At 38.5% G+C, this 22,594-nt stretch overlaps 1 protein-coding gene across 2 annotated transcripts in view; it reads right to left on the bottom strand.

Annotated features, from left to right (window-relative positions):
• Window positions 1-22,594, bottom strand: part of MAP3K5 (mitogen-activated protein kinase kinase kinase 5) — a 159,258-nt gene that overhangs the window by 84,765 nt on the left and 51,899 nt on the right. Inside the window, exons 3-7 of one of the 2 annotated variants that reach the window (XM_084890655.1) lie at window positions 15,526-15,549; window positions 9,262-9,455; window positions 6,349-6,517; window positions 4,813-4,919; window positions 3,119-3,289 (exon numbers count right to left, since the gene is read on the bottom strand). In XM_084890655.1, coding sequence (XP_084746781.1) covers window positions 3,119-3,289; window positions 4,813-4,919; window positions 6,349-6,517; window positions 9,262-9,455; window positions 15,526-15,549 — 665 coding nt within the window. The remainder of the gene's footprint in view (window positions 1-3,118; window positions 3,290-4,812; window positions 4,920-6,348; window positions 6,518-9,261; window positions 9,456-15,525; window positions 15,550-22,594) is intronic. The other variant, XM_084890656.1, reaches the window with a different exon arrangement.

Here is a 22,594-nt window from a genome sequence, read left to right as displayed (position 1 = left end):
CACTATTTTTTATACTTATATCAGCAGGATGTGTTCATTCAAACCATTTACCTCCATCCAGGCAAACTTCAGAAAACCTAAACCATAAACTTCTTTCGTAATTTCTATTTTTGCACAACTCACCCTCTCTTTCAGATAAGACTCAACAATGAAAGTTGGTTCTAACATATTACGGTTCTGCAAACTTTAAACATCTAAGCTATAAACATTTTTCTTAATTTTCTATTTTTGCATTCTGAGCCCCAGACCTGCATTAGAGGGTCCCTACTAGAAGTAAAAGGGTGCCTTGGCACAGGACTTGTACCAACTACAGTGCTCAGCGCGTAAGATTTTCTCCCACTAACATAGAAGAGGGACACTGAACTCTGTAATGATGTTAGAAAGGGGAACTGCCAGAAAGACCCTATGAGCCATTGTGAACACAACTGCTTGGGACTGTTTTTCTGGGTTGAAGATCTTATCCTTAAACTTCCTGTGGTCAGTAGACAGCTGTCTGTTCAAGACAACAGAAAATGAATCAGGCCATGGAGCGTGTCAGTGGGAAGAGCCTGCCATGACATCCCACTCCTTATCCCAACATCAGTATTTGACAAGTGAAAACCCAGAGGTTCAAAAAAGGTCGGTTGAAACATCCCTCTTGGACCCATGACTCAGGAAATGTGGTATCCAGGGAAAGCATGGCCAGGAAGCCTAATAACCGCAATGATACCCTTTGTGTCAGCACCTTGACAAGGTGCTTTTACTTCTCAGCTCTAAAAGAAATGGAGCTTGGGGACAATGCCAACACACCAACACGAGTGAGTGCATTTGCAGTACTGCGGGAGTTGGATCAAAACTCTAAGAAACACCAACGTAGCTTTTCAGTGAGAGGGCGTGGAAAAAAACACCCATGCTAAAATGGAGGGAAACCTTCTTAGAAACCATTAGGGCAAAGGATATAAGGACAATAGTGACAGGTTATAGAAAAGCAATCTACAGTAAAAGTGACATTCTTGTGTTACTTAATAATCAGTGAGTGACACACACAAGATCAATATAAGATCAACTCCTAAGGAACCTCCCATTAGAAGGCTTTGAGCTCTAACAGTCTTCCCTGTTCTTCCTAGAAAATTAGTGGATACTTTAAAATGAAATAGAAATCTGACATCTTCAATTTGACCTGAAAACCTTGAACACAGAGCTCCTTTGAGAGACCATTAAGGTTCCTAAGCTAAATGGGAACCATAAAAAAGGAGCCAGAATCTAGAAATATAGAAAGATTAAACAAGTACAACCAGAAAATATTGTTCCTTAGCTAAATTGTGACCTTGAAAGCTCTCTCTAGTATAAATTGTTTGGTTTTCAAATGGGGAAATACTTCTATTTTATTCCTGTGCACAATGCTTATTAACTTCATAAGAGATGTTTTCCATTTAAATTCATTGACCATGAAGATCAGGCCTTTAAAGATTGTGTCTGCATTTCATTATCATTACCATATCAAAGCAATTATATTGGCACAGCACTGCAAATATAAGGCTCTAATTCCCCTACAATTAAGAATTTTCTTAAAGTGTAAATCTTCCAGCAATGGACTGCATAGTAACATTCCTCTTTTATAAGAAGGAAATTTGTTAAGAGAAAATGTAAAACTCTGGTAAAAATTTATTATACGAATGTAAATGTCCAACCCGAAGCTTTCCACAAGGATCTAAGAAAATCCTGTCCCTAAATTTGTCCTCTCTGATTATAATCCATTATCCTAATTTCAGCTCCCCATTAAACTGCTGAAGTGATAAAAGACTTTAAAAGTTAAGATTTCTGTTTCATAACTTTAAAAATTTTATGGCTATAATGGAGGAACTCCTGAAGTATGTCAACCTCCTTTAATATATTCTTTAATTAGGGGATATTTTAGGAATGCTTTAGGAATACTAAGAAGTACAAAAGAATAATATAAGAAACACCCTCACATACCCATCACTCAGCCTCAGAAGTACAATGTCTTAAATATTCTTGCAGCTGCATGTAAATCACTCCATGATCCTTTTCTACTCCTTCCCCACTGGTAACTAATCTACTGAACTGGGAATTTATGATGTGAATTCATGCATATACACTTTGCTTAGATGTGATTATTGTTTTTAAAGTTTCTATAAATGATATTGTACTTTATGCATCCTTCCATTTGCTTATTTTACTCAACATATTTTATATATATATACATATTTTATGATGCCACTTTTATGGAAAGAAACTTGAAATAGTTCCCTTAGGGTATATAACTAGGAGTAGATCGCTAGATCTAGGGTAGGTTACCTGTCAATTTCCTTGATAACGCCAAAATCTTTTAGTGCTCATAAAAATTTCTATCACACCCAAGAGAGGATTAGGACTCCCATTTCTCTAACATCTTTGCCAACATTGGCATTGTCAGGCTTAAAAACTTATGTTATATAAACAATATAAAATGGTATATCATTTTTTAGCTTGCGGGTAAAGCATCTTTTTTATGTTTTAAAAATATTTATTGGCCATTTGTGATTCTGCTTTTGTGTATGGCCTGTTCATAGCCTATGCCCATTTATAATATTTTTATTAAATATTTTAGGAATTATTTATAGTATATATATACTGAGTGGCCAGATTATGATCTCTGAATGCATAATAATATGGTCACTCAGTGTATAGTCTATATAATAAAAGGCTAATATGCAAATTGTCCCCTCGACCAGGAATTTGACCAACAAGCAGGCCAGCCAACTGCCCAAGTCCCTTTCCCTGGCCAGGCTGGCTGGACCCTACCCATGCATGAATTCATGGGTATATTTTCCGATTTATTCAGCTCTTCTTTCATATCTTCAAACTTTTATTATAAATTTTCCAGAAAATTATGTTTCTGTCATTATATTATATATAAAATATCTTTTAAAATTATATTAAAATATCTTTTCACCTAATGTACCCCAATTTACTCTGCCATATTAAATGAATTTCATTAAACTTGCTTACTAAAGCTATAAATTCTAAGGTTTATTTCATAACACATAATCTAAATAATAATAGTAACTTAACTCTTCAATTCGTAAGTAATTTTTTATGTCATACGTTCGGAATTCATCTTAACCTCCGTACTCACCAAAAAGCTCCATTGTCTCTACTTTCAGTGTCCATGAAATTAGAGTCCAAAAATATGTCTTTGTAGATTCGCCCAACTAGGCAATACAAATCTGAAGCTACTTGCCCTTCACCTTGCACCAGGGGAATCATAATATCAAGAGCTTTTGCTCTATCTCCAGGGAGATTTCTCCTAAGGTAGGGGGAGAAAAACATCCTTGTTTCAATACAGATTAGGTTAATGATCTTTTTAAAAAATATTTTTATTGACTCCAGAAAGGAAGGGAGAGGAGAAATAGAAACATTGATGATGAGAGAGAATCATTGATCAGCTGCCTCTTGCATGCCTCACACTGAGGATTGAGCCCACAACCCAGGCATGTGCCCTTGACCAGAATTCAACCCGGGACCCTTCAGTTCGCAGGCCAACACTCTATCCACTAAGTCAAACCAGGTAAGTCAATTATCTTTTTAATAAAATTCTAATATGTTGATTCATATTAGGCAGAATAAAAACAATTAGACTTTGAGAGTCCTCTGTAAGCCTCTGTCCCAACCCTTTTTGTTTTTTTAACCCTACTGCTTGTTTCCTGGGTCTAACAAGGATCTTTCTTGAATTGTTTTTCTGATAACGATGATGGTTTGTTCTTACCTATCCACAGTCCTTCCAATTTCCCTGCAGTCTATATGCAGGTTCAAGCTGCAGATGTGAGATTAGGAATGAAGTTTGTGGTCCCAAATGGGGCAGAGTCAACTAATCCAAACAGGGACAAAACCCTGACTTTAGGTTTTAATGGTTTTTGCTCCAAAAACACTGAGCAAAGTAATTCACAGACAATACCAACAAATCAACTTTAACCCAAGGATTGCCTGATTTCTGTGTGTGACCAATCAATTATTTAAAAAAGCTGCTTTGTGTAGCTCATTCTAAAATAGCAAGTTTGTATGATGTGTGCCATAGTGGCAACAGACGGGAGAGAGGCAGGACTAGGAGCAGCAGTATTAGTTCTGGACCTAGAAGATTCATTGACCCATGACCTATGATAATAATTAGGTGTGTCCAGAGCAGTCCTAGTGAAAATATTATCTGGTTCAGAATATGTTCACCTAGACATAACTACCCTTAAACCTATTTTAGTCAATTTTAAAAAAATATGTTTTTATTGATTACAGAGAGGAAGGGAGAAGGAGAGACAGAAACATCAATGATGAAAGAGAATCATTGATTGGTTACTGCCTGCATGCCCTACATTGGGGATCAAACCTGCAACCTGGGCATGTGCCCTGACCAGGAATCAAACCATGACCTCCTGGTTTATAGGTCACCACTCAACCACTGAGCCATGCCAGCTGGGCCTATTTTAGTCAATTTTTGCATGAATAACCACTTGGTATTGAGTATGTTTGCTTAAAAATAATATGATATTCATGTAATTTAAAAAATTCTAAAACCTGTAAATAGCAGATACAAACTTATAAGAATTTTATTATAAGGATTTTATTCTAAAAAGATTGTGAATGTTTTCTTACAAACAAAAAATTATAAAATAATAAAAATGCATGCTTCCTATATTTTACATGGTTCAAGTGGAAATACTAATATTGCATTCTGATAGGGAGTGGTTGCAGGGCTAAAGCAAAAACATATACCTTATAAAGAATATACAAGTTAAAAAATATGTTAGCACATTGTGAACAGGAACTTTTTCTTCTTACCTGTTCAGTGCAAATGCATAATGAAACTTCACATGATGATGGGAGGCCAAATCAAAGGTTGGCAGCTTTTCTAAAGTCTCTACCAGCTTCACAATAGAATCATATTCCTTTAAACAAGAGAAGAATGGCACAGAATTAAACCAGTAGGAGAAAGTTCTGACAATGATATGCTTTTTGACAACCAATTATTTTAATCTGAGTAGGGCATTAAAAAGAGAACTAAACTCCAAGGAATACATTGAAAAAGCTACAACCAAGAAGAAACTTAAAAAAAAATTAGGGTTTTGATTACATAGATTGAAACATTAGAAACAGTTACCACATCTAACCAGCAAAACAATAAACCATCTAGCATGGTAATGTTATTCTGACTTAATAAGGTCGTACTTCTCCCTGAAGCCAGATTCCTGGCATGCAGTGTCCTATCAATTATTTTCAGGGAAATAATTTCCAAAATATCAAGAACATGGGGCAACTGATTGAACTTCAGTTATCATCAACAGAACAACTTTATTTCAATATGAATAAGCAACTCTAGTCATAGGATCCTAATTGCCACACTTCTCCACATGGACAAATCTCTGCTGTTCTTAACTCAGTCCTGAAAGGCTGAAAATAAGAAACCAGAACTCACTTAAGTTTTACTGAAAAAATCTAATCGCAAATCCCCAGCTCAGAGGAGGTTTCATTCTACTTATCATATTTTTACAATTTCAAGACATGTCAATAAAACAGGATGGAATGTGGGTGTGTTTTATATCATATATTTTAAAAGTTCTTTTTACAGGAATGTAAAAGTACAGCATAGGGAACATAGTAAACCATAATGTGATAACTATGTAGGGTGATCATATTGTAAGTTATAAAAATATCTGATCATTATGTGGATTAGCTAAAACATATTGTATGTCAACAGTAATTAAACATTAAAAATATTTTTAAAGTTATTTTTATAATTAATCAATTGCATATTTCTTCTTCCTGGCTATCAATTTTAAGCAACATAATTTCAATGGAGATATGTCCATAAAACTCTCAAAATTTTGGCTGTTTACCAAAACAAAGCTTTTACTTATTGACTGGCAGGTGAACCGGAGGCTAACATCACAGAACAGATTGTCCCGGGTTAGCTATGCTTGCAAATTTTTTTAGTCCCTTTGGAGGAAAAAGACCTTTATAATACAAGTCTTGCATAATCACTAGCTGTTACTCATATGAATCTATCTCGTTCATCATAAAATCTTGGGACAGAAAGCATACAAGTGTCAATAAAAAATTTTATGTACTAGACGAAACCAGTTTGGCTCAGTGGTAGAGCGTTGGTCTGTCGACTGAAAGGTCCCGGGTTCGATTCCGGTCAGGGGCATGTACCTTGGTTGCAGGCACATCCCCGGTAGGGTTATGCAAGAGGCAGCTGGTCGATGTTTAAAAAATTTTATGTACTAACATGAATGAATTAGTTAACTGAAATTTGATGTTAATACTTCCATATATTTCCAATATACGATTTGAAAAAGATTTTAAGCATCTTCTTACCTGTATATCTCTGTAGGAAAGTAACAGATTTATGACAATATCAGCTGTCAAGACTTCAATGTTATCTAATCGCTGCCGAATTCTTGCCAATTCAGCTGCCAGTTCTTTACCAGTGTATAAATTACGAGCTTTCCTGATATCATTGAGTATAGATTCCCGGAAATACTGGCTGATGGGAAAACACATTTCAGAGAGTTAATACTGAAAGAATTTCAATGAAAAGTAATAATTTTATATGAAAAAGAATGGCATTTGCATGATTGGTAGATTTCAATTCATTAAGATGCACAGAATGAACACCTCGCATAAGTAGCTTTATTAAGAAATTTAGAAGTCCTATATTTCTATTGACACTCTGCCTTGCTTCAGGAAGCATTAAAGGTAGACATTCTATGTTAATGAATTTCCCCAAAACCTGTAATGAACCATTTAAAATGCCCAAACTTAAGAGAATCCAAGATGGCTGCTCGGGTAGGCAACTAGCCGCAGCCGCACACAACAATTTTAATAAAATACAACTAAAATATAAAATGGACATTACCCAGAACTACAGGAAAGTCGACTGACTGGAAATCCTACAACAAGAAGCAAGGAGAAAACCAGAAGGAAGAGCGGAGGAGCTGTAAAAGCCTAAGGTACAGAGACACGCGGCGCGCGCGGAGAGGACGGAGCCGGAGAGGAGGGAGGCCGAGTGCCTGGCGGGCGTTCCCTAGCAGGAAGGAGATAAAACTCCGACTGTGCTGGGCCCCTGACTGCTCTGAACCCCCGTTCTGGGCCAGACCCCGGGGACTCAGGCTCAGCCATAGGGAGCTGGGCTGTAAGTCGGAACCCGGGGAAGCGGAGAAAGGAGGTCCCGGAGGCGCGGACACTGCCCCCAGAGAAGGGACGGTCGGCTGTGCCGCGGGATTGCCCTGACGGGAAGGAGACTGGGGCTCCAGACTGCTGTGAACGCCACCTCCAACTCCACTTCCAACTGAACTGAACCCCAATACCGGGCTCATTGTGGGAGAGCATAGACTGTTTGGCAGCAGGCGAAAATCGAGGGCACCTTTCTCTCAGAGGCGCCGGCAGCGAGCACTGAAGGACCCGCATAGGGCGGGGCTGACGGAAGCCAAAGCTGCAGGCTCCACCCTGAAACCTCGCCCCATCTGTAACTGCGAAATGCGACAACAAAATAGATCACAAACAAAAGAAATGGAGGACAAAAAGCGTCTGGATATAGAGTTCAAATCTACGCTTATAAGGTTTTTCAAGAATTTCCTAGAAAAGATGGATAAGGCCTATGAGGATATGAAAAGAGATCAACTAGAATTAATAAGGAGTCAACAAGAAATGATAAGGGATCAACAAGAAATAAAGAATACATTGTCTGAAATAAAAAATATTCTACAGAGTCCTAAAAACAGAAGGGAAGATCGCAAGAATCAAGTCAAAGATTTGGAACATAAAGAGCCAGAAGACACTCCTCCACAGAAGCTAGAAGGCAAGAGAATCCAGAAAATTGAAGATAATGTAAGAAACCTCTGGGACAACTTCAAGCGAACCAACATCAGAATTATGGGGGTTCCAGAAGATGAGAGAGAGCAAGATATCGAAAACATACTGAAAAAAATAGTGACAGAAAACTTCCCCCACCTGGTGAAAGAATTTGACTTACAAGTCCAGGAAGCGCACAGAACTCCAAATAAAAGGAATCCAAAGAGGACCACACCGAGACACATCATTATTAAAATTCCAAGAGCAAAAGATAAAGAGAGAATATTAAAAGAAGCAAGAGCAAAGAAGGTAGTAACTTATAAAGGAGCACCTATACGATTGTCAGCTGACTTCTCAACAGAAACCATGCAGGCCAGAAGGGAATGGCAAGAAATATTCAAGGTGATGAATAGCAAGAACCTACAGCCAAAAATAAGCTACCCAGCAAAGCTATCACTCAGAATCGAAGGCCAGATAAAGAGCTTCACTAATAAAAAAAAGCTAAAGGAGTTCATCACCACCAAACCAGAATTATATGAATTGCTGAAGGGGGTTCTTTCAGAAGAGAAAGTAAACAAAGATAAAAATTATGAACAACAAATACGTAATTATCAACAAGTGAATCTGAAAACCAAGGAAATTAAAAAAATCTGATGAACAATATTAACTGTTGAATATAATAGAATCAGAGGTATGGAAGGGGAGTGAACTGACGATTCTTGGGGAAAAAGGGAGAGGGGGGCGTGGGAAGAGACTGAACATAAACTGTGCACCTATGGATGAGGACAATGGGGAGAGGGGAAAGGGCAGAGGGTGGGGTGGGAACCTGGTGGAGGAGAGCAATGGTGGGGGGGGGGGGAAGGAACATTTGTAATAATATGAAAAATAAAAACTTATTAAAAAAAAAAATAAAATAAAAATAAATAAAATGCCCAAACTTTATTTTTAATTTTATGGTTTTGAATATAAATTATTCTAAACAAATTAAGGTGTGCCTATGATTTGAATATAATATAACCGTTACTTTCTGACTCAGCATCATCATTTAACAATATAAATCACCCTTAACTAAAAATAAGAAACCATATAATATTATACTTAAATAAAATATAATAATGCTCTCAGCAATTTTTGCCAAGTTCTTGCTCTTACAATAAAAGTCCCTGGACATTCCTTAGGATAATGTTTCTGTACTTTAAATTTATTTTTAACTTTACTATCACTATAACACAGCAGTCTTTTATATTTCAGATTTCAAGTCAGTCTGTGAATAAGTGAATGAAATGCAACATGTAAATTACGGGGCATCTCTTTTATTCACTTAGAGGATATTATACATTTTTCCTGCTTCTTGGCTGCTGTGTACTATATCTAAGAAACATCTCATCAGATGCACAAATAAGTAAAGTAGACTAACACTTCCTTTATTAAACTTACCTGGAGCCAGCTTGTGCCACGTTCAGAAGTTGAATGAAACGATCCACAAGAGGTAAGCAGATGGGTCCCAGAAGCAGCTCGAAGTTGGACTGCATGAGCTCTGACAGCCCCTTCATGAAGCTGCAGTCACAGCAGTAGACCTTGTTGTGTGGAGTCACCATGTAGGGGACGAAGGTGTAATTCCCAGTGCACATCTGTGGAGGGAGGCACCGGGAGGTGGTGAGCCAGCCTGAGGACTCCACACTAGCGTAACCCCAAGTTTTACTTATGTGAGCATTGTAAGTAATAATCTGAATGTGACAGGAAAGAGAAAAGCCTCATTTTTATTTATGACTTATGAAAATGAAAATTCCCTCCCATTTCTTTAATTGCTTCCTTCAAGTAATGAGGACTTACAGGTGATTCAAAAAAACAGTAGGGGCCAGTTTCTATCAATCAATTTAAATATTCACCATCTCTCAGGGCTGAGGCATATAATATATATTATAGGAAAAACGGTGTCATTTAAAACACAGTATTCAGCCTTCAGGGAACTTAAAAAATTTAATCAGAGAGATGCAATGCAAAAACAGGAAAACAGTAAAAAGTAACATTTAGGGCTGCCAATTTGACAGAACTAGCTACTCCCCTCCAGGTCGCTGTGTCTCAGTCGTGGCTCCATTAGTCTCCTAGTTACTAAAACTAGAGACGTAGAAGTGATCCTTGATGCTTCCATTTCCTTTTCCTCCCATATCCTACCAAAATCCTATCTATTCTACCTCTAAAATAAATCTCATATTTGTCCATTTCCCGCCACCTTCCCTCCAGCATTACAAACCACCAATGCCACTAACACACCGGCCTGAACCACTGTCTCCCTGTTTCCAGTCCTGCCCTCAATCTATGGCCTAACCAGCTGTCAAAGTGATCCTTTTACAACCCATATCAGATAGCTTCCCTCAGCTGTCTAAAGTCCTTTCCCAGGCTTCTGAGATGAAGATAGAACGTATCACGTAGTACAAAGGCCTAACTATCCAAATTCTGCCTCTCTCTAACCCCAGCCAGTGCTGCTCTCCTTCGCTCACTCACTCATCCTAATCTTCTGTCAGTTCCTAATGGGGCCAAGTGAGGGTACACGAGAGCAAACAAAAGTGGAGCTGGGCAAAGAGGAAAGGCAAAAAGCACATTGGGCACTTCTGAGTGATAAGTAAGCCTGACCAGAGCTTAGGGTTCAGGGAAGGGGAGTGAAGGCAAAGCTGAGGATTTTAATTTATTATTTTTTAAAAAATATATTTTTATTGGCCCTGACTGGTTTGGCTCAGTGGCTAGAGCATTGGCCTGCGGATTCAAGAGCCCCAGGTTCGATTCTGATCAAGGGATGATGAACCTTGGCTGCAGGCATATAACCAGTGGGGAGTATGCAGGAGGTGGCTGATTGATCGATGTTTCTCTCTCATTGATCTTTCTAACTCTCTATCCCTCTCCCTTCCTCTCTGTAAAAAATCAATAAAATATATAAAACACACACACACACACACAGACACACACACATACATATATTTCTTTACAGAGCCAAAGGTAATATTTTAAATTATATATGCTGGGCAGCGAGAATCATGGAGGATTCAGAGCAGGAAAGAAAACACCATCAAGGCAGTGCATTCTGACAGTCTGGGCAGAAAATTAGGTAGGAAGCTACAAAGCATGACCAGACTGGCAGCAGTAGCAATGGACACATGCCCTCAATGTCAAAAAGAAAGAATCATCTAGACCTGCCAACTGGTCACAGAGATTGAGAGAGAGGGGAAGAAGGAGTCAAAGGTTGCTCCACAGTAAGAATTCAGAAAGCAGAACCAGACTTAAGCATTTATGGACGTTCTGCACTCGGGAGCACTTGTTATATATCAGGCAATTAATCAAACAGAACTGACTTCCCATCAATATATGGGAAGAAGGTTAAGAAGCTGAGGTTTGGTCCAACCGGCATAGCTCAGTAGTGGAATGTCAACCTATGAACCAGGAGGTCACGGTTTGATTCCTGCTCAGGGCACATGCCCAGGTCGTGGGCTCTATCCAGTATGGGGCATGGAGGAGGCAGCCGATCAATGATTATCCCTCATCATGGATGCTTCTATCTCTCTTTCCCTCTCCCTTTCTCTCTGATGTCAATAAAAATATATGTGTATTTTTAACGAAGCTGAGGTTTGTTTTGGGGTGGAAGGGTGAAATGTTCACTTTTAGAGAGGCTAGGATTTTAGGGGAGCAGGATACCCAAAGAGAAAATACCCAAAATAAAGTTAGAAATACATGATTAGAACATAAAAGAGTTTCAAGCAAAAATACAAACCCGGGAAAGACCTCTAAAGGAAAAACCACAGAAAAAAGGAAAAATGAAAGGACTGAAAATTAGAACGAGTATGTGGAAATTTCTATTTAACACTATTCCAGGGAGCATAGGGAGTTCCCAACTGTATCAGCCTTTCAAAGAACAAAACATCCCTGCTCTGACCCTCAGGAATAAACGAATGAGAACAAACATTTATTTACCACTGGCATGCGCCAGGGAACGAGCGGTCACAGTTCACAACAACCACTGAAGAAGCTGCTACGGTCTCTGTTTTGCAGGTGAGGAAACAGGTAAGGCTTTGAGAGGTCACAGCCGGTCTGTGCTGTGTGTGGGACTCCAGCCAGGCCCTCTTTCCCCAGAGGGTTTGCCATTATCACTAGAGGCCTGGGCACCCTCCCCAGTGTCCTTTACATGCTGGCATGCCAACCCTTTGCCTCAGGTCACCTTCCTTGAACCCTGCATGAGCTAAGTTACTGTCACATAGCAAACAGACAAGAAATGCCAAGTGCCCTAGTGGCCAGACTTAATTATTTACGAACATTGTATTCTTTGAGGCACTGCTTGTATGTAAGGCAATGAAGCAGAAACCTGGCTTCCCTTTAAAAGCATGAGAAGAACTTCCGGAGGTTGACGTTTGATTTTTAAATCAAGAACACAAAGGTGTTCCTTTCTCAAGTTCTCCTCCTTCGGGCAACAATAATTGGAAGACTAGTCAGAGAGAAGGGGAATCAACATATCCTGCTTTTAAAATGTCGCTGAGATTCCATAGCACAACCACCAATTTAATCCTTTTACCCAAGCCACTGCCCGGGCAGAAAAGAAAGGCAGGACAGTCAGAGGCTGCTTTCCAAAGCTTAAACTATGAACAGGTTATAAAAGAGCAACAGAATCAAATGCTTCTGTTTTAGATAAGCACTATAACAAAATCACAAAATAAAGTGCTCTGAATCTTCTAAGTCACAAAAGTAGGAGGAAAAAAGATGGAAAGACAATGAACTAGAAAAGTGATATGAGCTTCAGAATATTATTCTTCTGCTGATGGATCAAGTTCTGTATCCTCAGGAGCCTTAATACCACGTGCATTTGTGTATAAGACGTGAAATATAACACACCGCTGTTGCAATACTGGGCATTGGGGAATAATACATCTGTGCAAAACGAATTCTGGGAGAGAATGACTATCAGATGGCTGGGTGTGTGCTGAGCAGTGTAGGAGCAAAGAGAGAAAAATGAGAGTCATGCAAACAACAGAGAAAAATACATTCCTGAAATTGTCTTCTTCAAAACCCAAAGAATAAGATTTCAGAATTCTTGTTCACAATACCCTGCATGCTAAGGTTTTTCTAAGTTCCTGGCCTCACTGCACTTTATTGCCTATGTTTATGAGGCAATAAGTCCCCCCCACCCCCAATTTCCCACTGTTGTTAAAAAACGAACAAACAAACAACAACAACAAAAAAGAAAAACAGGAGAGGCTGAGAAGCTACAGGAGGCACAGGCATATTACTAGGGGTGCAGTGGGGGGAAAGTATGGGGGTTGGTTGTGAGATGTTCTTTTTTTAAAAAAAATATATAAACTGCTGAGAAAAGCACTTTTTCAAAATAATATAAAAACATTTATTTCCCAAGTGGGCTCACATAGAACTTAGAAATATTATAACTGCAATTTCTGCTTACAAGATTGCTACCAATCCCAGAGTTTGAAGTCACTAATGATCCAAAACAAAATAATAGCAACTGTGCCCAGGCCAGGTGGCTCAGTTGGTGGAGCACTGTCCCATACAACAAAGGACTGCAGGTTCGATTCCCTCAGTCAGGGTACATATGGAGGCAACCCAACCAATCAATGTTTCTCTCTCTCTCTCTCTCTCTCTCTCTCTCTCTCTCTCTCTCTCTCTCTCAAATCAATAAAAACATATCCTCAGGTGAGGATTTTAAAAATACACAAACCAACCACTGTGTGATCAAGAACAGACATCACAGGTGCAAAAAAAAAAAAAAAAACAAAAAAAAAACCCAACCAAACAAACAAACAAAAAAACACCCTTTTTTTTTTTTTTTTTTTTTTTTTTTTTTTTTTTTTTACTGCTTTTAAAAGGACCATATTTCCTTAAATTTCAAAACACTAAGGCATGGTCATAAAATAACAATGCCAATCCCTTGAGCCCATGCTTGTTTCCATGGCTATAAAAACTCACAGCTCAAAATCTAGTCTTATTCTAATTATCTTCACTGTTTTAATTAAAATAATGCCATTTCTGTATTTAATTTAAAAAAAAAATCCATAAAAATGAACATAAGCATGTGTGGCAAATGAATTATGTTTCTGGGAAGAAATGCTCTCACATTCAAATATATTGAAATATATGCTCAAAATACTCAATTTTTGATAAAGACACCCAGTACCTAAAACAGCTACTTACTCAAATCAATGGCAACCTGGTCATAATGTTCAGTCTTCGGTCATCTTATAAGCCTGCTTCTCCACACATCCAAACCTACCATTCAGGGCTCAGGTAGCACTTGCTACCTCCTCTGAAAGACCTTCCATGACCACTTGATGTAATGGTTACCCACTCTTTAGCCTTATGTTAATTTTCTAATTGGCTTGCTTGCTTATTTGTTTACTGGCTTTTGCCCCTAAGTAGACTCGGGTACTTCTCATTTGTTGTCTCACAAAGCAGCTATGAAATGTGGTGGTTTTCACTTTCAACCTCCTTTGTGAATCCCTGTGGCACCAGCCCGAAGCTTTGCACATGGTAAATGCTCAATCAATATTTGCTTAATGAAATCTGTTACACCAAATTGATGCATGAAGCAATAATTGTTCATTTCCTGTTGAATGCAGAATGAGTTCATAATGGCAGCATTATTTATGCTGCAATGAGTCTCTGACCTGGTAAAATCTTAACCATAAGCTTTTACATATCTGATCTACGAAAAAGCTATCAATTGTACTTTTAATGTTATCATCTTAAATTGAATCATGCAGATATTTATAGTATATTATTTCTACTCTAAGTTGCAAAGATACATTCTTTAAAGTTTTCAAACACTGGCTTACTTTCCAAAATGAAAAATACAACCATTGGTATGACAGGTCATTCACCTGTATGTTCTTTTTCTTCAGGCATTTAAACATTTTAAAAATTTTATTTCTGTCACTATTTAACTTTTGTTTAATGCTGTGTGGAGGATAGGAATTTTGTAGTGTTATCTCAAAAACAGATACAAGACTTAAAAACTTAAATCAATCTCTATTGATAAATAGATGATAAATTAGATAGAATTATGCATATATAAATATATCTATATTAGTGGCCCTGCTCACGAATCCATGTGTGAGTAGCTCACTGCAGCTTGCCTCAGCTGGCCACCCCGCTCACCATCGCTGGTATCTCTCTGCACATAGCTCACTGTGCCACCCTCCTATAGCTATTTGAAGCTTGTAGTTCGCTGCCCAGTCTTCCTGCTGTTCAGTCATTACATGACAGTGTCCCAGACCAATTTGCATATTATCGATACTCTACTATAAGTATAGATAAGTGCAGGTATTTATGTGTATATTTATATCTATAATTTTATATATAGCTTATATTATATATAGATATACATACATGCAAACACATATGTGTATCCATGTATATATAGTATGCTGCTTTAGTATCATTCATAATCCCACAAAATTGGATGTACTTTGCAAATTTTTTCAAAAAAGTAATTATGTACTTTTTAAAAAGCAGGTATCAGTGTCACCTTCCAATATTATAAATGAAATCTTACTATAAATGAATATTTTGATAAAATTATCATATCTATATGGATATATCAGAAATTGTAAAGAGATAGAAATTAAATTTTTGTGGAGATGAAAATAACAAATTAGTTGATGGAAAAGAAAATATAAAGTTTCTAGAAGGGTTAAGTAAAATACTCACAGTATTCTTCTGGCAAATGATTTCCTGGGGGGAAAAAAAGTAAAGATGTCAATACAAAACTAATTAATTAAATTAATTAACTGAACCATATTTTATGGGAAATTATGTGTTAATAATAATTTTATTAGCAATTAGAGATTTCAGGGAGTGTAAAATACGTTTTTACATATGAGACGTTTATAATCTGACAGAGCAGAGTTGGGAGAGCACAAAAAACAGCACAAATATGTAAAATTCCAAAACTGAATAATCTAAAAATCATTTTGGCAGAATATGTAGATGTAGAATTACTTTACCAGCCATGATCTTTTTGGAAACTGTTAAAATGAGTTGGATTTGCCTGAATAAGTACAACCTCACTCATACCATGGGATGAGACCAAGCAGCATGCTGCCTCCAGGGCAGCTGGAAATAAAGGGCATTGGCCACTTATCAACATGGGCCAATCCACACACAGATAGTAAGGCCACCTGTCAATAAATAATCATAAACATGATTATGTATTATTCAACAAGAAACAGAATTCAATAAACATGTTGCGGGCAGTATCCCTGTCTTTTAGGCTGTGAGGAATGAGATCATGCAAATAATGTGCCTGGTGCATAGAAAGCTCTTGATAAAGCTAGCTATCATCATTATTATTCCTAGATGTTAAATCGTGCAGAAGAATCTAGAAAAGCCTGAAGTATAAAGGCTTCACTGAGGGTGAGGAATCATAATTTAGAAAAAAGATAATAGAACAGTTTATTGGAAAAGGAGGTATGCATGTTGTCATGGAAACAGGAAATGTAAGCCATCTGTGAAGCCTCAAGGGTGGCTAAGAAGAGGAGCCAGGCCCTCACCAGTTTGACTCAATGGATAGAGCACTGGCCTGTGAACTGAAGGGTCTCAGGTTCGATTCCAGTCAAGGGCACGTGCCCAGGTTGTGGGCTCAATCCCCAGTAGGGGACGTGCAGGAGGCAGCCGGTTAATGATTGTCTCTCATCATTGATGTTTCTATCTCTCTTTCCCTCTCCTTTCCTCTCAGAAATCAATAAAAGTATATTAAAAGGAAAATAAGAGAAGCCAGCTGTGGCAGGTGAGAGAAGAGCCATACAAAATTTAGGGGACCAGCCATCATTCTTCATCCCAGGATCAACATGGTGGCAAGGGAATCCAGTGAGGGCCTTGGCTTAGAGCAGGATGTAAGACTTCTGAATGTTTAAGGATAACAGATAAGTCAACAAAAATCTACAGAGAAAGGAATTGTGCTGAGTAATTTTGAGAGCCATAAAATACACATAACTAAAAAACCTTCAATACTTCACAATCTTGCTGATAAAAAAGGACGTGTACACATTTAAAAAGAAATATCATAAGCCTAGATACACATGCTCAAAAGAGTATATACTAGTACATCAAGGGTGGGGTTTCTAAGAGAAAGAAGATGTTACTAAGAATTGAGAAGATCAGCAGAGAAGGCGGAACTCAAGATGAGCCAAGAAGAACAGACACAACTTCCAAAGGCAAGGCTGGGAGGTGAGGATCATAGCTAGAGGAGTAAGAACAGCAAAGGCCCACTTAGGGAAGAACAAATATTATCACTGGTTAAAGAGGACAGTTCATTCGGGGAAGTATAGAAGAGAAAATTAACAAAGTATTTGAAAAAGGTCTTAAATGTAATCATTGGACTAAAGCAGACAGTTCATTTTGGAAAGCACAAATAATAAGATTAGAAAGTCATTGAAGAGGGTTTTGGTTGCCAAAATATAGTACTCTGTTCTGTGGGCATTGGGCAAAGTGTTTTTTAAGCTGAGCCATATTCATAATGAAGTGTCAACACACAGGGAATACTTTTCTAACTGCAAAGATTGGGAACAAAATAAACGTCTATCAACTAGAAACTGGTTGAATCCACTAGGATACCGCCATACAATGAACTTCAATGCAGCCAAACAAAGAATGAGGAAGTTCTTTATGTAGTGATATGGAAAGATCTCCAAGATATACTGCTAAGTGAAGAAAGAGCAAAGTACAGAATGATGTTTTGTGTTTTTTTTTTAAGCCTCACCCAAGGATATTTTTCAGAGAGTGGAAGGGAGGGAGGGAGCAGAGTGGGAGTAGGGGAGGAAAGGAGGGAGAAACATTGATGTGAGAGAGACACTTTAACTGGTCTCACACAAGCCTACAACCTAGGTAGGTGCCCTTGACTGGGAATCACACCCACGACCTTTTGGTGCACGAGTCAACGCTCTAACAAGGGCTAGAATGGTTTTTACTCTCTGCTCCTATTTATGTATAAAAGGGAGAAAAATAAAATTCTAAGTTGTACAATGATAAAGTATCTCTGGAAGGATAGACAAGAAACTAATAACAGATGTTTCCAATGAAGAGGGGAGCTGGCTGGCTGAAGAACAAGGAAGGAGAGTGACTTTCCCCTATACCACACTTAAAAATTATACCACATTCTTTTGCACTTAAAAATTTTTAAATGTATTACCCAGGTGAATGTATTACCCAAGAAAGACAAATAAGACGTAAACCTTGTTGAAGTTTATAAAATATTAACTAGGTGGCTGTATTTCACATTGGACGGGAAATGTATTTAGGTAACTATTGCAAAAGTCCAGGGACCTCACAATAAGGCCTTGGGCAATGGTGGTGCCCGGAGAATGGAAATCAAGAGACAGATGAGTGATATAGTGGGGAAAGGTCGACAGAGTTTTTTCTTACAGGTGTTTCACAAGCAGCTATTGTGTTCACACAATCATGCCCACATGCACACACACAGACGTACACACATACATGCACAGGTCTCTGAATAAACTATTATTACAAAACTAGGGACTCAGTGCACAACATTCATGCACTGGGGCAGGGGTCCCTCAGCCCGGCCTGTGCCCTCTCCCAGTCTGGGATAGCTTGGGGGATGTCTGCCTCGAAGGAGTCCTTAGTGCTGCCGTGGAGGCGGGAGAGGCTCCCACTACTGCCACTGTGCTCACCAGCCATGAGCTGGCTTCTGGTTGAGCAGTGCTCCCCCTGTGGGAGCACACTGACCACCAGGGGGCAGCTCCAATGTTGAGCATCTTTCCCCTGGTGGTCAGGACGTCTCATAGTGACAGGCCATTTTGCTGTTTGGTCACTTTGCATATTGGCTTTTTATTATATAGGTTAAAAAGAAAAACGTTGGATAATCAACAAAATCAGGGACACAGTACGGAGAATTTTCAAAATCTGATTTATGATACATCTCTCCAGAGCCAGGTGTTATTTCACCTCTCTGTAAAGTAACATACTTCAAGTAAGGTTGAGTGACCGCTGGTCTCTTACAACTCTGCGCTCTATCATTCTGCTTTTAGCTAAAGGCCCATCACAGTCAACACTGTTCTTGTGTCACCGGAAGGAAAGATGCTCCCATTCCCTGCACGGGAGCTACTCTTTCATCATCTCTCTTTTAATGCACCAGGCACAGGAATGGAAGTGGTAATCACAGGAGGTGACTTGTCACTTGTGGTGAGAACTGAGTGAGCTAATGGCTCTGGTCCCTATCTATACTAATAAAGGGGTAATATGCTAATTAGACCAGATATCTTCTGGAAGTCTTTCTGGACATCCTTTTGGACAAAACCACAGTGGCAGGGGCCGAGGCAGAGGAGGTTAAGGGTGATCAGGCTGGCAGGGGAGCAGTTAGGGAGCAATCAGGTCAGCAGGGGAGAACAGTTAGGGATGATCAGACCACAGGGGAGAGCAGTTAGGGGTGATCAGACCAGCAGGGGAGAGCAGTTAGGGGTGATCAGGCAGGTAGGGGAAAGTGGTTAGGAGCAATCAGGCAGGCAGAAGGCAGGTGAGCAGTATAGGAATCTATTGAATTCTTATGAACTATTGCTTATGTCTTATAGAAGCTAATTAGATATAAATTGTTCTCTTGAAGAAGACACTCAGTTTATGATATAACTTCAAATGAGGTAACAACTGAAAAGACAAAAACAATACTATTTGTGCATTTTAACTCATACAAATAAATAGCAAACAAGACCTCAAAAGCTATCTACCTACTGAAGCAGAATAGTGAAAGCTTAATTTGTACTAAACCCATTAAAATAAATAAAAGAAGGAACGGGAATAAATTTGAGACACAACTGCCATATTTCACATCACTTCATGGAAGTATCTCATCTAGGTGCCTAGAAATATAAAGATAAAATAAATATAGCCGAAACCGGTTTGGCTCAATGAATAGAGCGTCAGCCTGTGGACTGAAGGTTTCCAGGTTCGATTCTGGTTAAGGGCATGTACCTTGGTTGTGGGCATATCCCCAGTGGGGGGTGTGCAGGAAGCAGCTGATCGATGATTCTCTCATTGATGTTTCTAACTCTCTATCCCTCTCTCTCCTTCTCTGTAAAAAAATCAATAAAATATATTTAAAATAAATAAATATAAATTTCAGCTCCTTATCAGAGGATGTTTCTGGAGATGCATTGCCCCATTACAACTTCATAATTGTATGAAATCTTTTTTTTTCTTCATTTTTTCATTAAGGTATTATGTATGAAATCTTTAGGGGACTTCTGCTCAGTATAGTCTTTAGTGGTACCAAAAATAAGCAAAAAAAAAAAAAGTGTGTGTGTGTTTTTCCCCCTCAATTTTCCAGTATCCTTTGATAACCAAATAATGAAGCAAGACAAAAAATCTAGTTTAGGTCTCATTCCAAGAGAAGATGAAGACAACTTTTAATAGCTATTTGGGAAAAATTAACTTTGAAGAGGTCATTTTAAGGATAAATAAATGGAATATCTCCAAAATTGGAACATGTTTGTGCCTAAAATGTGGGTAATTACAGCCAAGGAAGGAAGTGGGAACAGCTGGTGTGGGGTTGCAAAGTCGAATCCACTCAGGGTGGGAGAAGCAGGATGAGCACCCAGGATCCCGATTTCAGGAAGAAAGGCAAGGCGCTGGGAGTTCTTGGCCAGGGAAGAACATAGCCCCCGGCTGGTGACTTTCCTGGTCTTCCCGTCTGACCCCTCTTTCTGTCCCAGAAGAACGTGGCAATTTTTCCCACTAAAGTTGGGGAGAAGAGAGAGATTTCTTATACTCCCCAGTTCCATCCTCTTCCTAATTTCAGCGCTTCAAAGGAGGACAGGGAAATACCAGATTGGCTGTTGTGAACACCCTGGGCTTCACTGACAAGAGAGGACTCACCTTGCCATTCCCCCATGCTACTAAAATAAAGCTGAGAAGGCTTAGAAAGAATCCTCCCACACAGGTGTCACAGAACTGACCCATCTTTTATGTAAGAAAACTAATTACATTTGTGCTTACGTGTTATGCATATACCAGTATAAAAGCTCAAGGTTAGAAATACGACTCAATAATCTAACAAAAAGCTAGAAAATCATATTTCTATAGGACATATGACATTTATAGACAGACTTAGATGAAAATGTCCTTGATGACAACTCCAAGAACATGGGGTTTGCTCTGCTCTGACATTTATTAGCTGTGTGTGCCTCTAAGTCCTTCTATCTCTCTAAGTTTACTTCTTTTTTTAAAATATATTTTATTGATTTTTTTTTTTTTACAGAGAGGAATGGAGAGGCATAGAGAGTTAGAAACATTGATGAAAGAGAAACATTGATCAGCTGCCTCCTGCACACCTCCAACTGGGGATGTGCCCGCAACCAACATACATGCCCTTGACCAGATCGAACCTGGGATCTTTCAGTCTGCAGGCTGACGCTCTATCCACTAAGCCAAACCAGTTAGGGCTCTAAGTTTATTTCTCATCTGTTAAGAAAATATTTTCTATCTGTCCCATCTATATAGTAAATACCTAACTTTGTCTATTTCATTGGGCTGTATTTAAATAAATGAAGTAAGTTTATGAAAGTATTTCAAGCATTTTAAAGCTGTATGTATTAATATTATCAAAGCAAACAATCACAACTCAACTCCTGTATTTCCAGATATAAAAACATTTTGTACCTGTGTTGTTTTGTGATCAGGGGTAAGAACACATCCTTCTCTTGATATAAGCAATTGTCAATTAAAACAACCTATACCAAGAGTCAGATTAAATTGCACCAAAGCTGGAAAGCAATCCTAAAAGAAATTCTAGTCTACTTCCCTCAATTTAAAAAAAATATATTTTTATTGATTTCAGAGAAGAAGGAGAAGGAGAAAGATAGAAACATCAATGATAAGAGAGAATTAGTGATCGGCTGCCTCCTGTATGCCCCATCCTGGGGATGCCAAAACCTAGGCATATACCTTGACCAGGAATCGAACCCTGCTGGCTGGCCTTCCGTCTTAATTCTGTTTCTTGTTTAATAAATATATCTTGGTGGGAGAACTCTACTGTAAGTAGAAACATGTCTTTAAACTGGGTTGGGATGCTGATGAGTGACATTTTTATACACACAGCATTTGAAATAGCTCCCTAAGAAGAACTTCTCCTTATAATGTGTTGCAATAATTATAATTAACTTCCTCTTCTTTGACACCAGCTGTTTCTTTCAGCAATGCCTAATTGGACCATCTAATTAAAGTACAGGTATTGCTTTAAAAAAATGAATTGTTGAAAAGTTATAGGTATAATGAATTTCTGTGTACTAAATTACATTTTACTCTTAAATTTCAATAATCATTTCAAGGGTGCATTCTAAAAGGACTCAAATGGGATGGTGATTTGGAGTGCCACAAAAATCAATTCCAATGAAAGGATCATTAATTTACAATAAATGAAAGGAAACAGAATTTGCTCCATTTGGGTGGGAGTCAGGAGGCTTTCTGACTCTCATTTTCTGTGTGCAGAGATATTCCTTCTTGCTCTGTAAGGTATTCAAACGCATGGGCCTGTGATGAAAGTCTCTAAACATATAACAAATTCTGGTGCTAACCCAGTGATAGGATGACCTCTTCCATTTACAGTGTAGCACAGAGTTCCCTCTCCCTTTGACAAATGGTAATAAATGCTACAACAGTGAGCTGGGGGTGGGAGGGATAGGAAGGTAAAGGAGGAATTAGGACAGCAAGGGCATACCTTATCCAGTAACAATTTCTTATAAAATGGAGTATTATTAATTGACATGAA

Source organism: Pipistrellus hanaki (assembly GCF_964339955.1).
Source record: "Pipistrellus hanaki genome assembly, chromosome: 7".
In the NCBI taxonomy this organism is placed as follows: Eukaryota; Metazoa; Chordata; class Mammalia; order Chiroptera; family Vespertilionidae; genus Pipistrellus; species Pipistrellus hanaki.
Note: the sequence above shows the minus strand (reverse complement) of the source record. Positions and strands in the feature narration are given on the sequence as shown.